Here is a 17,948-nt window from a genome sequence, read left to right on the forward strand (position 1 = left end):
CACTGAGCAGACGTTTGCAGGCATTCGCTCAGATGCTTGCTGGGCAACAAAGGGCGATGGCATCCAGGTGGGGCTGAGGAGCCAGGATTGAACTTGATTCTGACATTCCAGCTTTCCCTCCCTGCGCTGGCCTGGAGCAAGCTTCGGGCAGGGCCAGCCGTGGGGTGGGTTGAAATCTAGAGGATTCCAGAGGAGATGATGACAAAGCCACACTCCTCTCCTGGAAAGAGGAATCTGGGGGACTCTAGCCTCCGCTTCCCGATGTGGCGCATCGGATGCCCTGGATCCCTGGGGGGGTAGGGAGCTGGTGGGCTGGAGGTGAGCCCTTGGGGTCTTTTCTGCTTCCACAGACCCTGTTGCTCTGACTTCTCCTCCTCCACAGCCTCCCACATCAGCAAATTCAGAGCCAGCTGCCAGATAGGTGGGTGAAGGACCCAGCTCGGCGCTGGGCCAGGACTGGGGGCCACGGGGGATGCGCTCAGGACTCCCCACGTCAGGCCCCTTGGGTGGGTCGCAGGTGTGTTCAGCAGCTGTGATGTTATGGCCAGGGCCTTAAGTGGTGGTTGCAGCCCCCTTAGAACGCCCCAGAGAGTTTTGGCGGGGGGCTGCCCTGGCAGAGCCTCAGGGAAGAGAGGGGCTTACTCTGTGTATCTGAGGGTTGGAGAAAACAGTCGGTGTCAGCGTGAAGATGTTACTGGTCGCGGACGGTGATCTCAGGAGGAGCGAGGGTGGGGGTGGCTCCCGGAACTTCTCCCAAACAGTCACTGAGAGGCATACCCCCTCTCCTGCTCCCTGTTGAGCACCCCTTCCTACCCGAGCCCCTGCCTTGGGTGGGGTGTGGAAGGTAGCGTGACGAGAGTTAACAACAGCCGGATTGCCTGACTTCAGACACGGACTCTCCCATGACACAAGCTGTGTGATCTTGCAGAACTTGCTTAACCTCTCTGTGCCTTACTTTGCTCCTCTGTAGAACGGGGATAATAATGGCAGCCACCTGGTGGGTAAAGCACCTGGGGCAATGGCTGGTATGTTATTAGCTCTTCTCGGTATGTTATTAGCTCTTCCTTAGCATGTCCCCTGTGTTTTCGGGGAGGAGGATGCCTTCAAGGCTCGTGCTTTGCCCAGGAGGCTTTGGGAGGAGGGCAGGCTTTGTCCTGGAGATGGTGTTAACCTGGAAAATGTCCCCCAGGGGGGCACGGGAATCCACACCTGGAGGTTTCCATGGGGAAAGCTTCCCCACTTGCTCATCTTTTCGGTTGGCTACTCTTCATGGTGGGGGGCAGTCCTGCACATGGTGGGATGCTTACCTCTACCCGCCAGGGACTATTAGCAGTGCCTCCCCCATTTTGTAACAACCACACATGTTTCCACATTTTGTAACAACCACAAATGTCTCCATTGGCCTTACCAAATGCCCCCGGGTGGGGGTGGGGTGGTAAGAGAGCAAAATCGCCCCTGGGTCGACAGTCACTGAGTTCACTTCTCGGTGCTGGGGGGTCTCCCTGCACAGTCTCTCATGTTCCTCTGCTTATCCTCTCTGCTGCGCGGCTCGGAGCCCCCATCACGACTCCCAGTCCCTGGGGAGCCTCCCTGGTGGCCGAGGTCCGTGTTTTTCCTCCAGAGAGCTCACCCCACCAGCAGCCCAGTCAGGTCACTGTCCTGCTAGACATTTCTGGGCCTCCCACGCCTGCAAGGCCCCCCTCCGGCGTCAGTTTAACTGCGTTCCCCTGCTGTGGGTGCATCCTCAGACCCCGGGCCCTTTTCCTCCCTGCAACCCTCTGTACCTCCCACCTCCTGTCTGCCTAACCCTCACTCTCTTATTACCCTAAAACTCGCTCAGGTTCCTTTCCCCAAGCCCCAGGCCTTCCAGCAGTCCCAGCGCCCATGCTTACCCCAGTGGTAGATTTATCCCAAAGTCGTGCAATCACTTCTGTACTTGTTTGCCTTCCTCGAGGGGCTACAAAACTGTCGAGGACAGAGACCATTCCGTCCTCCTCTGGCCTTTGGTCATTGCACCAGGAAACTCTTTTGGAGCACTCCTCGGGGGGCTGTGCTTGCCAGGGAATAGGGAAACAGCAGGGAAAGGGTCTCCTTCCCCTCCTGGAGCAGACGGTCTGGCCAATTAAACGGCATGAGAAGTGTAATTACAAATGTATGTGTGCAAAGTGCTGGAAAGATCTAGCATCGCGAGGGGCACGCGAGAAACGTTTGCCTGCGTTCGGTGGACGAGCAAGTGTTCCTCTGAATAGCAGTGCGGTTGAGGTTTGAGCTCTGCTGTCAGCCCAGCCCGGATTCAGAGTCTAAGCTTTTGTGATCTTTCGTTTCCTCCTGTAAAATGAGGCCCATGGTACCCAGCTCGTGGGGCTGCTGGGATGATGACGTGGGAATGTGTGCAAGGCTTCTGGTGGGGAGCCCGAGGGAAGGGCTCCTCAGGGATTCCCAGTGGTTACAACTGCCTCCCCACCAGGGGGCTGGCGGGCGTGTAGTTCTCGGGCTGCCCACAGGGGGTGCAGAGCTCGGAGGAGCACTGGGGGAATCCCTGTGGGCCCGCTAGGAGCAGACATCCCCAAATCAGAGTTGGTAGAGGCAGAGGGCAGGCACCCTGGGGCCCCTGGCCAGTCCATCCAAGGACCCGTGTCCCCTACAAAGTGGTAGATGCAATGACAGGGATGAGTCCTTATCCTCCCCATCCCCCTCACCTCTACCCCCTGGTCTTTCCTACCCCTCCCTACTTCCCTCTGGAGTGGGCATCTCGGCCCTTCCTTCCACCAGGTGTGTGTATCCCGGAGGAGGGGGCTCCTGTCCTTGGCTGGGACTTCTCCCATGCTGTCCTTCCGGGACTGCAAGCGAGGCCCAGACCCCTGGCAGCCGGGGCGGGATGCTACATACACTCAGCCGCCCGTGAGCCCCTGGACCCCGAGGTCAAGGCTGGGGGCCCCTGGGCCTGACTCAACTTTGCCTTACACGGTGCTGTCGTTGATGTTGTCCTCACTATTATTCCCATTAACTTTGAATTACGTGCCAACATTTAAACATGGAGACGCTTCACACACTCTTCCCGATTTTCAGCCTCTCTTGGGTCGTGTCACCTGATGGACGACCCACTGGACTCCTGCTGGCTTGCCAACAGCTAGCAGGAGCCAAGAGGAATCTGCTCGTTGCACAGATCTCCGCAGACCCCACCCCTTGCCAAAGCGGAGGCCGGTCGCCCCCACCCCAAACCACAGTTTCCGTGCAGGCGGGATCTCACCTCTTTGCACAGCTGCCTCACATTAGAGTTTGAGGCCTCTGTCCAGAACCCCAGGGTTTTCTGCACAGTTCCTGCCTCGAACATCAGGCGGCTCCACGGTGAGGCTTACAAAGAACTCCAGTGAACAGGCTCCCCAGGAGCGGATCCTGGGCTTGAAGCGCCACCAGCAAGAGCAGTGGTAAAACCACTTCCACCTGGCGGGGAAAGCTGGGACACCGCGGACATGCTTGGGCAGGAAAGTCTGAGACAGGCCCCAGGAATGTCTGCACTGCCCTCTCCTGGGCGAGGGCCAGCCCCAAGCACACACCCTGCGTGATCGCTTTCAACTCTCTTTGTAGAATACATTCGGTGATTAAAACGCACACGGTAACCTCTCAGCCGAGTAGTTCCTTTCTCTGGAAGGAAGTGAGGTTATCAGCTTCCAGAAGTATTCTATAGATAAATAACCAAATGTGTACATATTTTCTCCTCTTCTCTTCCTCTCTTTCTACACAAATGGAAGCATACTATAAATACTATTCTACATCTTGTTTTTTTTCTTCCCCACTTAATAATAGGACCTGGTGCACCTTCCATATTAACACATAAGAACTTTCTCCCGGTGTCTTCTGCTGCCCATGCAAATGCCAGAGATGCCCCCCCACCCCCCGCCCCCGGCCTGTGCTCTGTTTAACCACTCCCCTGCTCATGGACAGTGGGGTTGTGTTTTTGCTGCTACAGATGGGTCTGAAAGACTGTGCGTGCATCATTGCACGCACACGCAGATACATCCGTAGGGCGTGCTTTTTGAATTGCAGTCCCTGGTTTGGGGGCTCAGGTCATGTGCGGTTTTGATGGATCCTGTTACACTGCCCTTCAGAGCGTTGGGACCGGTTCCAGCCCCTCGGGGGTAGGCGTGAGTACTGTTGCCCCTCATTTGAAATGCGGGCCCCTGGAGCATCCCAGGACTTCAGTGCGCATCCTGTCAAGCTGGCGCTAACGGGAGACCTCGGTGATGCTGTGTTCCAGGGGCAGAGCCCTCCCAGCTGCTCCCAACCCCCCAGACAAGGTGTTTCCTTTCTTGTTCTGTGCCCTGCAGATAAACTGCGTGACGTTCCCACACCCAGACACGATGCCAGAGCAGCAGCTATTGAAACCGACCGAGTGGAGCTATTGTGACTATTTCTGGGTAAGTGTGCCTCAGTTTCCCTCACCGTGTGACCATCCCCCACCAGGCCCTTCCCCCTGAGGATCAGGAGTGGACACCCAGAAGGGGCATGAAGGGTCTGGAGCTCAAAAAAGAGGGTCCTCTCCAGTTGAAAGCTGGTGGTAGATTTAGGGTCCAAGGCAGGAATTTAAGACCCTCTTTGGAATCCAGATCATTCCCTAAATCTCAGAGAATCAACAGGATTTTCATTCAGGGCAACACGGAAACCCTGGACAGGATGCAGATAAGCACAAGGATCACTTCTTGGCTGCTCGGTAAGGGCAAGAGCCTAAAGCCAACTTCAGTGGAGGTGCCTGGGCAGGCTCAGTCGGTTAAGCGTCCAATTCTGATCTCCACTCAGGTCTCGATCTCAGGCTCGTGAGTTCAAGCCTCGCATTGGATTCCAGGCTGGGGGTGGAGCCTACTTAAAAAAAAAACAAAAACGGATAAGATGGTACATTTTATCTTATGTGTATTTTCCCACAATTAAATAAGTATCTTTTGACAAATGCACAGCCCACCTGCTCACTCTAGGAATAGCCCTTGGCGTGGGCATTTAAAGTCAGCAATGACTTTCAAAGTGAGATCACCTCATTCTGGATTCACATAGTGCTGATGGTTGCTCAACCTTGTGAACATATTAAAAAACCACTGACTTGTACACTTTAGGAGAAAAACAACAACAACTTTTGCAGGGACCCCGAGGAACAATAAATAAACAGAATAAAAGCTGTTTGTTTCCCCACCATGCAGAATGGATTGCTACCCGTTTTTAGATTTGCTACCCAAGCACCAGACAGAAGTGCTGTGTTCTGTTGACAAGTCACTTGCGTTCTCGAAGATACCCGGCGATTCCTGTTGGCCCTGCTGGTGTTTCTTCCTGGTCTCGGGGGGATTTGTGCAGGGAGCAAACATCGTGAGGAAGGTTCTCTCGGGCGGCAGGGGTCAGAGTGTATGAGACCCTGTAGGCCCTGTGAGCACACTGGGGTTCCCTCTGTTTGCAGTAGGAAGCTGTTGGAATAGGATGTGATGTGGTTCAGAAGCATCGTGCGGGGAGGGCTGTGAGTGGGCGGGGGTGGACATCAGCAGCAGGTGCAGGAGTTAAAGAAGGATGGTGGCAGGACGCTCCACAGAGATGAGGAGAAGTGGCTGAGATTACAGACGTCATTCCTAAAGAGGGGTGCAGGAAGCAGAGCATTCAGGGGAGACTAGCTGGCGCCCTGGGAATGCACACCCCAGGAGCTGGAGGTCAGGGTACATGGGGTTTCACGAGGGGGCATTGGGGAGCCTTGGGGCCCCGCCACTGGTTGGCATCCAAGAGAGCGATGTTTGTGCGCTCTCATCCTCATTCAGGCTCTGCCGGGATCTGCTACTTACTCTGGGTTTTATTTTCCCGACTACCACTTTTTCCTCTAACAAATCTCCCTGCTGACACAGTCATTCAAGCCCACCGTTTCTGGCTGGTTTTCCTGAGTGTGGACACATCACTCGGCACGCCCATCCATTGTGGGAGGCAGATTGGGGCTCTGTATTTTGGGGGATTTTTCTTTTGCTTTAACCACGGTGTAGCATTTACATGATGAGGTGCATAGATCTTAAAAATACTTGGAGAAGCTTTTAATTGGCCAGAGCAGCCGTGCCATGACTTTGTGCGTCCCGGGGGGGTAGTGATCTCCCTTTCACAAGAGGTATTAGCAGTGTGGCCCAGCGGGCTTTTTGTCAGGACAGCCGAGGAAAGGGGATCCCATGTTGGGGTGGGGGGAGTTGGCGGGGGATGTCCATAAACTTTTCAAATGCTTGATGATAGGAAGTGGGGTTCTTTGTAGACATCACCCGCCCCTTTCTGAAATTTCCAAAATTCCCTTTTCCTAAACATCTGCTCTGGAAGGGTTCTTAGAGATGCAACTCAGTCCTATTGCAAAGGGGGGAGCTGGGGGGACACAGCCTAGGATTGGAAAGGCCTGACTGTGTCACCCGGGGCTGGACCCTGGGACAGGGTCCTCACCGACGCACCTGTCTGAAATCAAAAGATGCATTTTTAACCCCTTCCGTTAAGTACCAAAGCATCTGACTCTGGATTCTTGGTGGGGAAGGGCTGTAATGGGGGAGAACGTGGCTTTAGGTGGGGTACCAGCCTGGGCCTGACAAGTCTCTGAGAGCCATGTGGGCAGATGCCAGGACGAATGTCCTGCAGGGAAGGCTGAGCCTAGGGGCTGCCAGGCAGGAAAGAGGTATTCAGGTGTCCTTGAGGAAATGCAGGCAAAACAAAAGAGAACATTTAACTCTGAAATTTTGAGAGTATTTGCTTGCAAATGGATCCGGTACTGAGCTCCCATTTCATTGACTTGGCCATCTTCCCCAAGTCCTGATTTAGTTAAAAGTTGACTAGTAGTAGATACCGCTTACTGAGCATTTAAGGTCTGGCCAGCACTGTGCTAAGCCGTTTCCAGAGGCCGCTTATCCTGAAATGACCACAGGAAGTGGATGCCAGTATTCCCCAGCTTCACAGATGAAGCAGCTCAGGCTTGGACCAAGTGGAGAGCTTGCCCAAGACTTCCCAGCTGGGATGTCAACCCTGGCACCTTGCCCTTTTTCCTTTTCTTTCCCAGATTGGGAGAATTGAGGGCCATGGACGTTGGGGGGCGGGAGGGGGGGGCGTCAGCGGCTGCAGGGCTCAAGCGTCAGCGCACATGTGAAGGTGGGGGGCAGCCGGAGAGACACGAGGTGGGACAGTGGCCACAGCCTTGCTCTTGGGCTGAGGTCCGCTCACCAGGGGCACCCGGGTCCCTTCGGGGACCACCTTCCCCACGCTCCATTCCCTGCGGCTCTGGGCACCCCTGTCTCCTAATCTCTCGTGCTTCTGTGTCCCTTCTAGGCTGATAAGAAGGACCCCCAAGGCAATGGCACGGTGGCTGGGTTTGAGCTCCTGCTTCAGAAGCAACTGAAGGGCAAGCAGATGCAGAAGGAAATGTCAGAATTCATCCGGGAGAGGTGAGGCCCGGGCCCCTCCCAGCTCCTGCGGCTGCGGACAACCCCCCCTTGGCCCCTGAGCCTGAGGTCGGGGAGCGGCCGGGATGAGCACTGGGCCTGGTTAGCACCACGGGGAATGTGAGGCTGGGGGGCTCTGGCTTGTCTTGAGAAGGCCGAAAGTCTGGCAAGAAAGGCTCACAGAACAATGGACCGGAGCCAAGTGGCAGCCACCCCGTAGAGGTAGCATGAGGTCTGGTTTGCCACAGTCTCCACCACTCCCTGCTGTCTTCCCACATAGACTGCTTAGCTCCTTGACTTACCTGCGTGGCGGCCCTCATTGGAAGCCCTGTCCCCGTCATAACAAAAGAGGACAATGTCGCCTTGTAATTCATCTTTGAACCCAAACCGTGTCCCGGCCCTGGTCCCCCCATCCCTGTGTTCAGGGAGCTCGGTGAGATGGAAGAGTCAGGTGAGGTCACTGTGACAGGTGCAGGGGTTATGATAGTGGTTTTGCTGAGGGATGGTTTGTCTGAACGAAAACGAGGAAACCGTACATTCAGCCTGATGGAAACAGGAAAAAGTAGAAGGAGAAGTTCCTTCTCTACCTTCCTGCCTGTCAGTCCCTCCAAGTTCTGAGACCCTCTAAAGCACACACCTACCTGCACACATGCGCACACACACACATACATACAACTTCCACCTGGAGTTTCCAGGGCACGCTGGAAATATTTACAGTAAATGCCAACATATTTAAAAAAATTTTTTTAAGGATAACCATAATGTAGTAATAATTTTTTGGCATTTTAAAGCACCTCCTCTTTTCCTCCGGAGGCCTCTTTTCTATTTGTATAATCAGATCTCTATTTTACGAGCCTTTACGCTGGTAGGGAATGGAGAGGATGCGTAGCTCAGGTGTGCGCTAATAGCCGTATAAAGCAGGTGGATAGGAAAAATGGCCATAGAGTCAGAGTTTGAACACAAGTACGGTGTTGTCCCTTCATAAAAATGTCGTGTTAGCAGATAAACGGGATCTGCCACCTGAGAGCACACTGGCCTTCTGTGGGCAATGCAGACTTTTCTCGGCAGGTCTTTCCGAGCCGGGAGAGGCGAGAGCGGAGGTGGAGCGTGCTGGGGCTGGGGTGTTCGCCTGGGCCCCTGTGTAGGGCAGCTGGGCAGGGCTCGGAGGGGATGCCGGTGCTCTCTCCAGAGACAGGCCGGCCATGTGCCTGGCGTGTGCATCGAGGAGCTTTGGAGGTGTGAAGCTAGGAGCGCTTGGACCTGCTTTCGAGAGAGACGTGTTGGCCGTGGGCTGGGGGCTGCACACCGGCCGCCCACGTCACCCTGGGGAGGGCAGAGCAATGGCAAGGGGGTGACAGAGGGACCCGGCCAGAGGTGGCGGTGAGGGCAGACCCGTGAGAGAGGGAACGTGGCCGTGGGTCTCTCAGGGCAAAGCAGAAGATAAATCTTACTCAGAATGATGCCAGGGGGCTCCGTCGGGCCCCCCCCCCGTTCCATATCACTGCACCCGTGGATCATCAGCTTCCCAGCGGCCGGGAACAGATGCTGCAGGTCCCGGAGTGCCTCGGGGGCCTTCCTGTTTGCCGAGTGATGGGCCCGGGGCTTCGAAGTGGTGGCCTTGGGTGTCCCAGCACGCCCCAGAGGACCAGTCAGGCGGTGAGCGTTGCCTTTGACAACACTGGAACAAGATGTGCCAGATAATACAGAACACTCCTCCAGAGGGTTGCCTGGAAAGTGTGTCAAGGGCCCGCCTGCTGGAAGCAAAATCCAAGGCCACTTCCCTCTCTAGGGAAATGGAATCAGCCCCAGCTCTGGGCACTGCCTGGTTTCCATGGAAATACTTGTCCCTGCTGGCTTGACAGTTGGAGGCATGGGGAGAGGGGAGGGAGGCTGGGAGCCTGCAGGTGTTTTTCCTGCTTCCCAGGGGCTGTCACCACGTCGGAGGGTCTAGGCCCTGAGTGCTGGGGCCGGAAGGGAGGCAGCCCCGGGTGTGCCGGTGGTCCATCATGAGTTACGTCTTGATCTAAAGGCCTCCCGTGTGTCCAGCCCTGGGCTAGGAGCCGTGTGAATGAGAGCACTTCTTCCCGGCCCTGGAGACCGGTGGAAATACCCCTTTACAGGTGAACAGACAGAGATTCACATAAGTCCGTCCAGCCAACGAAGGTTTTTTAAGCACCTGCTGTGTGTTGGGTGTATAGGCAAGGGCCTTGACCTCTCAGAGCGTGTGGTCTAGTGGGTTCCTTTTCCGCGGTCAGTAAGCACTAGGACTGCAGGTCAGACCCACGGCCTGGCGCTGGAGAGCTGACGTGTGGGGTTTTCTCCCTTTGCAGGATAAAGATCGAAGAGGAATACGCGAAAAACCTAGCTAAGCTCTCTCAGAACTCCTTGGCTGCTCAGGAGGAAGGGTGAGTGTGGAGGACGGTGACGGAAATGGGGAGAAACCACAGACAGGAAAGGGGGGGGTTCCTCCTCACCGATCCCTGATCGCTGCCATGGTCCACTGAAATGGGGAAGTTCTGCATAGGCCTGGCTCCAAGTGGGCAATTCCACATTATTTTCTGTCTAGTGACCAAGGGCCTACCATCCCCTCTGCCCTGTGCCCTGGTAGCTAGACACTGGCCCCCAGACACTCACCCAGTGCCCCTCTCTCTGGGAGCAGTCTGGTGAGGCACTGGGTGGGAGAGGATTCTGGACCCAGGCCCTTGTTTAGAATCCTCTCCCATGGGCCCGAAGCCCAGGCTCCCCTCCCTGTCCAGCTGCAGAGGCCCAGACCACCTTGGGTGGAGCCTGGGCTGGGGGAGGCTCAGCACCACCCTCTCAACCACAGAGGGGTCCCTAGTGGTGGAAGACTTAAGGCTTCTCTGCTCATCTCTTGGCAAAGACTTGTAGCCTGCTGTGGGAATGGAAAATGGAAAATAATTTGGCAGTGCCTCGGAATGCTAACCAGGATTACCGAACGACCCAGCAATTCCGCTCATAGGTTTAGACCCAGAAGAATTGAAAACAGATACTCAGACAAATAAATGTGCCCACATGTTCATAACAGCACGATCCATGATATCCAAAACATGCAAACAACCCAAATGTCCATCAAGGGACGGATGGATGAACAAATTGCATCCATCTGCACTGGATATATGGATATGTGATGGAATATTATTTCGCCATAAGAAGGAATCCGGTCCTGATCCGGGCTACCATGTGGATGAACCTCAGAAATATTATCCTAAGTGAAAAAAGTGGGATGAAAAGATTGCACTTGATAGGATTCCATTTATATGAAATGTGCAGATAGGCAAACCCACGGAGGCAGAATGAGGTGGGCGGTTGGCCAGGGGAGCGGGCAATGGAGGGTAACAGCTTCATGGGTTTGGGGTTTCCTTTTTGGAGTGCGTATTCATCTGCTTGGGTTGCTGTAACAGAATCCCATAGACTGGGCGGCTTCAACAACACGAATACAATTTATCCTGGTTCTGGAGGCTGGGAGGTCCAAGATCACAGTGCCGGCGGGGTTGGGGTCTGGCAAGAGCGCTCCTCTTGATCTGTAGGTGGCCGCCTTCTCCCTACGGTCTTCCCTCGGTGTGGAGAGAGAGCAGACTCTCTGGAGTCTCTTCTTATAAGGACATGAATCCTACTGGATCAGGGCCTCACCCCGTTTGACTACATTTGACCTTAATTATTTCCTTAGAGGCCCCATCTCCAAATAACAGCCACACTGGGGTGGGAGGCTTAGGGCTTCAACATGTAACTTTGGGGGGGACACAACCATATGAATTTGGGGTGGGGGGCTTAGGGCTTCCACATGCGAATTTGGGAAGGACACATCATATGAATTTGGGGTGGGGGCTTAGGGCTTCAACATGAATTTGGGGGGCCCCACTGGGGTGCGGGGCTTAGGGCTTCCAGATATGAATTTGGGGGGGTCCATAACGGGAATACAAATGTTTTGGACCAGGACAGAGGTGGTGGTTGCACAATATGGTGAATGTACTAAACGCCGTGGTATCGTCCTCTTTAAAACAGTTAATTTTACATAACCTGAATTTTGCCTCCCATCATGAAGACAACCAGACTCGGGAGGGGAGAGTTGAAAGGTCCCCCGAGGTCTTTTCCCCAGTGCTTCCCTCCCTCCGGGGCAGGCCGTGTTGGAACCCCTCCTGCAAGGGGAAATGAGCCCCGAGGACGGTGGACGTCCTGTCGTGGGTGCTTGTGGTCGTCGGACGGCGGCGATGTTAAGTCCAAATCCCCCCGCGCGGCTTGAAGCCTTCAGGGGACGGGCCATGCCAGCGCAGGGTGGCTTTGATTCAGGCCTCTCTGCGTGGGCTCGCCGTGCAGCCAAGAGGCCCTCTGTGGTTTGCCACTGACCCGGTGGCCCCTTTCTGCCCCGCACACTAGGCCCCAAGACAGGGGTAGGAAGTGGGGGACACGGCTGGGGGAGGTCACCCCTCCGCCCCGGCATGGAGGCTTTCCTGGATATCCCCCTGCCCTGCAAACGCAGTGCTGCTCTCGGGTCTTCCGGCTTCCACCTCCTCGGCCTGGGCTCCTGCCAGGGACACTGCATCCTGCCAAGAGGCTCAGCATATGCTCCCAGCTGCACGAGCCAGGCCTGCGCCACATGCCATATACACACATGCACTTACAAAACCCGGGCAGCCCAGCACACGGTCGCCTCGCGTGCATGGACGCTGTGCCCCTGCGACACGGTCGTGAACGCGCACCCCGTCGCGGTTGCATGCGCACACTCCTCCCAGCAGGCTCCCTTGGGGTGTGTGAACACGTGGGGTGCCCCCCCCGACATGCAGCAGTGCTGTTCTGCATTTGCACACAGCTTTGGACCTTAGCGGGGTGCACCTTGCAGTTTTCAAGCGCAGTGCCAGAGCCTGGAACCTTGGGGCAGCCCGGGAAGATGCTGGTGGTGGGGGGCGGGGCATCGGGCGCTGCGGCCAAATTCCATTCCGGAGGGTGTGTGCACTGCTTATTTATTCCATCTTCCGTTTCTCTCGCCTGTGTGGAAAGGAAATGGGATTTGGGCCCTTTTGGGCCCTTTTTTCGTTGGTAACGGTGACGTGGTGTGCGTTTCGATTTGGCATGCCTCAGACTGCGTATTGCGACGGAAATGTATCTCAGGTTTTATTTCTTTCATTAACCTCTCGCCAGATGAAAAAAATCTGTCTTCAAGTGAGAGAATTTCTTTTTTTTTTTTTTAAAGATTTTATTTATTTATTTGAGAGCGAGAGAACGAGAGAGAGAGCACATGAGAGGGGGGAGGGTCAGAGGGAGAAGCAGACTCCCCGCCGAGCAGGGAGCCCGATGCGGGACTCGATCCCGGGACTCCAGGATCATGACCTGAGCCGAAGGCAGTCGCTTAACCGACTGAGCCACCCAGGCGCCCCAAGTGAGAGAATTTCTAAATTGCTTTTTTTCCCCTAAGTTGCTTTTTTTTCTAAATTGCTTTTTTTTTTTTCCTTAAATTCCAGGGGGCCTGGAGTTCTGGGGTTGGGGGAGCGGGGGCGGACCGGGGAGTGTGCTCGCTCAGAAGCACCCATCGGAGTGTTTGGAACGGGGTCTGCCCACCTGTGAATGCCCAGCCTGGGGGCGGGGCCTTGGACCTTGTCCTGAGCGTGACCCTGGGCTCCCTCCTTCTCCACAGCGGCACCCAGGTGACATTCTCAGGCCACTAAAGCTGCCCGGGGCCGGTTACTGACCGTGCGCCCTGCTGACCGTAGCCTCACGGACTCAGCACCACCCCGGGCCTTTTTGGCTTCCAAGCTCTGGATTGTAGGCTCGTGTGTAGCTTGGCTGCAGGGACAGACCTTCTCTGTCGGCCTTTTTTCGAGTTCCCCACTCCTCCCAGGCCTGCTTTTGCGTGGCGCCCGCTCTCACTGTAGATCTGTGATCCATCTTGAGATAATCCACGTGTATGGCGTCAGGTTAGGGTCGAGGGTTCTTTCTTTTCCCCTGTGGGTATACTGACCATTCGTTGAGAAGACCATCCTCCGTCCCCCACGGAGGTGCTTGGCAGCGGGCAGGGCTATGTGGCACCTTCTGTTTGCGAAGGGCTTCTCCCTGAAAAGGTGGCTGGCCTTCTTCCTTGAAAGACCAGCAAGCCCTTGCACTGCCCATCTATGAACAGGGATGGATGCCCGGAAGCATGGGGACAATAACAGGCAGGTGTCCGGGCCCGCCCTGCAGCTGCACCCCACCTTCCTCTCGCATCTCCCCCGGTTCTCTGAGTTTCCGGATGTTTCCCCAGCCTCTGCTACCACCGGCCCCCTCAGCTCGGTTTGGGATGGCTCACGTGGAGACCCGCCGTCCCCCCGGGGAGGGGCCGAGATCTCCGATCTGGGTCTGACGTTCTCCCTCGTGTTGCAGCTCCCTGGGAGAAGCGTGGGCCCAGGTGAAGAAGAGCCTCGCGGATGAGGCAGAAGTCCATCTCAAGTTCTCCGCCAAGGTAAGCCGGCCCCGCGGCCTCTCTGGGTTGGCTCTGCGCAGCCGTGTGCTGCTGAGTGGCTGGCGGTGGTCTCTCCGGTGTGTCCCGTCGGCCTCTTTCCGTGGTCCGTGGTGTAGATTTCCAGTGCGGGAAAGAGAGCCTCAGGAGGTGTAAATGTCCATCAGCCACTCGGAGAATCATAAAAGGTTCATAAGTGCTAGTAGTTATAAGTTTTTATTACCTTTGTTTTTAATACAATCTTACTAAGTGTAGATCATTGCATTTTTAACACTGGCCATCTTTAACAACCACCTCACAAAATTCCTACAAATTTAGCATTCGGCTCTTCCGAGCCGCCCCGGCACACGTCTATGAGGTGAGAGTGGGTAGTACCTCTCAGTCCCTTAGGGGACCCCCACTCTCCTTCGCTGGAGGACCTTGCGGGCATGTTTTATTTCTTCATGCTCTCGGGAGAGGCTAGACTGTGCCACAGGGAGGATCTGTTGGTTTGGTTTGGTTTGTGACCTTGAGGACAGTGCGGTTTCTGTCCTGTTCACTCTGCCCTTAGTACTCAGGGCAGTGTCTGGGGCACAGTAGATGCTCAATAAATGTTTTCCAAAGTAATAAATGAACAGGGACAACTGACTAGCTCCTTCCGACACCCCCATCTTTTTAAGCCTACTTTTTCTCAGGATTTCTCCGTGTTTCCAAATGACCCTCTCTTCCCCACTCCCCAGCTCGTATCTCCAAATTCCATCTCAGGCTCTCACCTACTCTTCAGGGGGAGAAAATAAACCCAGTGTCTAAATGAAATAATTCATACTAAAGTGTGCATGACTGATAGGGCTACCTTTTAAAGGAAGAGAGACCCCTTGAGAGTAGCACCATTCTCGGGGACCTTTGACTCCTGGGGTCCACACTCTCCCCACTGTCCCCAGTCAGACACAGCAGTCCGACAGGGCACTTGGGCAAAGCACTTAAACTCTGAGTCCCCGTTTTGAAATTGGGAGGGCACCCTGCCTCCTTAACTACCGTAGGAAGGTAGCATCTCCCAAAGGCGGCTGCTCTTCCCTGACTCCCACACTCCGAGCTCACGGTTCCATCTGTTCTCCAGAGCTTTCCTCATTGGAATCGCCATTCTGGGCTTTGGGGTCCCCATGGGATGTGTGCTGTTGGAGAACAGGAATCCAGCTTTGTACACGTCTCACCACCCCACCCTGCGATGGTCCCCCCCTGCACACAGAGGGCAGAATGAAGGGCCCAAATGATTGGGACCCACGAAGCGGCTCTATAAAGATCTGGGGTGGGAGGAAGAAACAGTGTTGTTAGAAGCTCCCCGCTTCTGAAGGATGTTAGTGCCCCAAGATTGGGTTGACTGATGACTCAGCCATGAGTGAAACTTTCAGGGCTCACAGCGGGACCCTAACCCAGCCACTGAGCACTTTGCGGGAAACTTGCCGGTCGGGCGTGGGGAGGGGGCTCCACGAGGCGTTTTTTTCCTGCCTTGTGCAAAGCAGTGAGTTATTTTCAAGCCACCGATCAGACAGTGTTCCCTTCAGGCCTCCCTTCTCGCGTCCTGACCCCGAGGGCTCTGCCCTCTGTGGAGGCAGAAGCCTCCACTGATGGGGGAGAGGGACAGGGGAGGCTGCCCGTGTGCAGGAGAGCTGAGTCTTCAACCTCTGAAAGGTCACCTGCTGGGTCCCCACGAACCCTGGTGGCACCTGCTGCTCATCAGCAGGACCCTCCGGTTTGATTGTTTCCAGGGTGCTCAGCAGGTGCAGCTCAGGTCCCACCAGTGAAGGGCTCCATCCCACAGGGTGTCTGTTGCAAGTAGTGGGTTCTGAGGTTACCCACACTTCTGTCTGATGTAGCTGCAAATAAGGAGCTCCCACGACACCCTCCTTCCTTTTTTTTTTTTTTTAAAGATTTTATTTATTTATTTGACAGAGAGAGAGATAGTGAGAGCAGGAACACAAGCAGGGGGAGTGGGAGAGGGAGAAGCAGGCTTCCCGCGGAGCAGGGAGCCCTATGTGGGGCTCGATCCCAGGACCCTGGGATCATGACCTGAGCCGAAGGCAGACACTTAATGACTGAGCCACCCAGGCGCCCCCACGACACCCTCCTTCCATTTGATAATTTGCTGAATGGCTCACAGAACTTAGGAAGACCTGTACTTAGATTTACCAGTTTATTCTACATTAAAGGACATCATTAAGGATACAGATGAACAGCCGGATGAAGGGGTACATAAGGCGAGGTCCAGAAGAGTCCTGAGCGCAAGAGCTGCTGTCCCCGTGGAGTTGGGGTGCTCACCAACCCAAAAGCTCTCCAAACCCGATAATTTATAGATTTTTGTAGATTTTCATCATGTAGGCATGATTACTTATTAACTCAATCTCCAGGTCCCCTTCCCTCCCCAGGGGGTGGAGGAGAGGCGGAAAGTTTCAAGCTTCTAATCATAACTTGGACTTTCTGGTGACCAGCCCCCATCCTGAAATTCTCCGGGAGACCGCCAAGGTCACCTCATTAGAACAAAAGATGCTCCTGTCATCCAGGATATGCCAAGGGATTTAGGAGTTCTGTGTCAGGGACCAGGGTCAGAGACCAAATATTGGCACAAAAGATGCTCCTAGCCCCCCTACCACTTGGGAGATTACAACGTTTTCTGGAGTTCTGGCTGGGAGCCGAGGACAAAGGCCAAAATACGTATTTGTTGTATCAGGGTCTCCCAGCGTGTAAGCGTTATAGAAGGTTCTGTGCAGGGAATAACTCCTTTGCCTTGGTTTTATCAACCATCTTGGCAGTCAGCATCTGCATTTCACAAATGAGCCTCACAGAGAGGCTCCATCGCAGCTCATGGTCATGCAGCCTCAGGCTTTTGCTCCGGAGGAAGCAAAGGGCAAGACTCAGTCAATTGGCGACTTGCCCCCCAGACTTCTCTCTGGGCAGACCAGTGGCCTTTAAAGCACAGAGGACTTCACCATGCGGCTGATGGGGGGGGACTTGTGACAAATGTTCGATGAGAGCTTCTGATGGCCCCAGCCTGTCCATCCGTGTTGGCGGCCTTAGGGAACGAGAGTAGCAGCCCCGTGGGAGGACAGTGTCCTCGAGGGCGAAGGGGCGCCGAGGATTTATTCATCTGCTGTGGATCACATGGCTCCATATGCCTGAAACCCATTTTAGCATCTGCTTCCAGAGGGCTCCTTGAAATTCCACTCTGAATGTTCGGTGTCGGGGGTGAGAGCTCCTTAAGAAATGCAATTTCGTCGGGGCAGTCTTTCAGGCTTTGCTCGTCTCCTGGTTCCAGCCACTGTTCGTGGCGACAGGCTGTTAAAGAAATAAGATTGCTGTACGCAAAGGAAGTGAGACCTGGCTTCAGCTGGGGAAGGGAAAATAGAAAATTTCTTTCTGATGGAAGAGAAGTCTCATCATGCAGGAGAGGCCATGCATGCAGACGGAAGATCTTAGGGAGACAGTGGGAGTCAAGAGACGTGAGTTTTGTACTGGTACTCTTTCCCTAACAAGCTTGGTGACCTGGGGCAAGTCTTAGCATCTCTCGGCTTCCTTTTTTTTTTTTTTTCATGTGTGAAGTGAAGAGTTTGGACCAGATCAGTGGCTTGAAGCTTCTTTGGCTGGGACCCCCGGTTTATTTTCCGTGGGCAGCCAGAACACGCAGGTGCCCGCATCCACATAGCCACATACAGATACATACATGCATTGCCAAGACAAATGTTTCCCGAAGCCGCCCTTGTCCTTCTACTTAAAATGCACTCTGGTGCTCTCTATTTCTCATCCAAAAGGTGGTCCTGACCCTACACTGACGCTAAGCTGATTTCACTACTCTCGGACCCGCTCAGGAGGTCACGAGGACAAGCGTCCGGGAAGCCTTCTGTCCCTGGGCAAAGATGCTCAGCCATTAAGAACAAGTAGAAAAAGACACCCAGCCAGTGTTCTTAAAGAAACAATTAGTCTTGGGGCGCCTGGGTGGCTCAGTCTTTAAGCATCTGCCTTTGGCTCAGGTCGTGATCCCAGGGTCCTGGTGGCTCAGTCTTTGTCTGCCTTTGGCTCAGGTCATGATCTCAGCGTCCTGGGAT

General features: G+C 54.8%; 1 protein-coding gene across 1 annotated transcript in view; it reads left to right on the forward strand.

Annotated features, from left to right (window-relative positions):
* Positions 1-17,948, forward strand: part of GAS7 (growth arrest specific 7) — a 188,603-nt gene that overhangs the window by 158,368 nt on the left and 12,287 nt on the right. Inside the window, exons 6-9 of the mRNA XM_081806008.1 lie at positions 4,329-4,418; positions 7,312-7,427; positions 9,755-9,829; positions 13,797-14,022. Coding sequence (XP_081662134.1) covers positions 4,329-4,418; positions 7,312-7,427; positions 9,755-9,829; positions 13,797-14,022 — 507 coding nt within the window. The remainder of the gene's footprint in view (positions 1-4,328; positions 4,419-7,311; positions 7,428-9,754; positions 9,830-13,796; positions 14,023-17,948) is intronic.

Source organism: Leptonychotes weddellii, chromosome 15, assembly GCF_054177405.1.
Source record: "Leptonychotes weddellii isolate Sample4059 chromosome 15, ASM5417740v2, whole genome shotgun sequence".
NCBI classification, from domain to species: domain Eukaryota; kingdom Metazoa; phylum Chordata; class Mammalia; order Carnivora; family Phocidae; genus Leptonychotes; species Leptonychotes weddellii.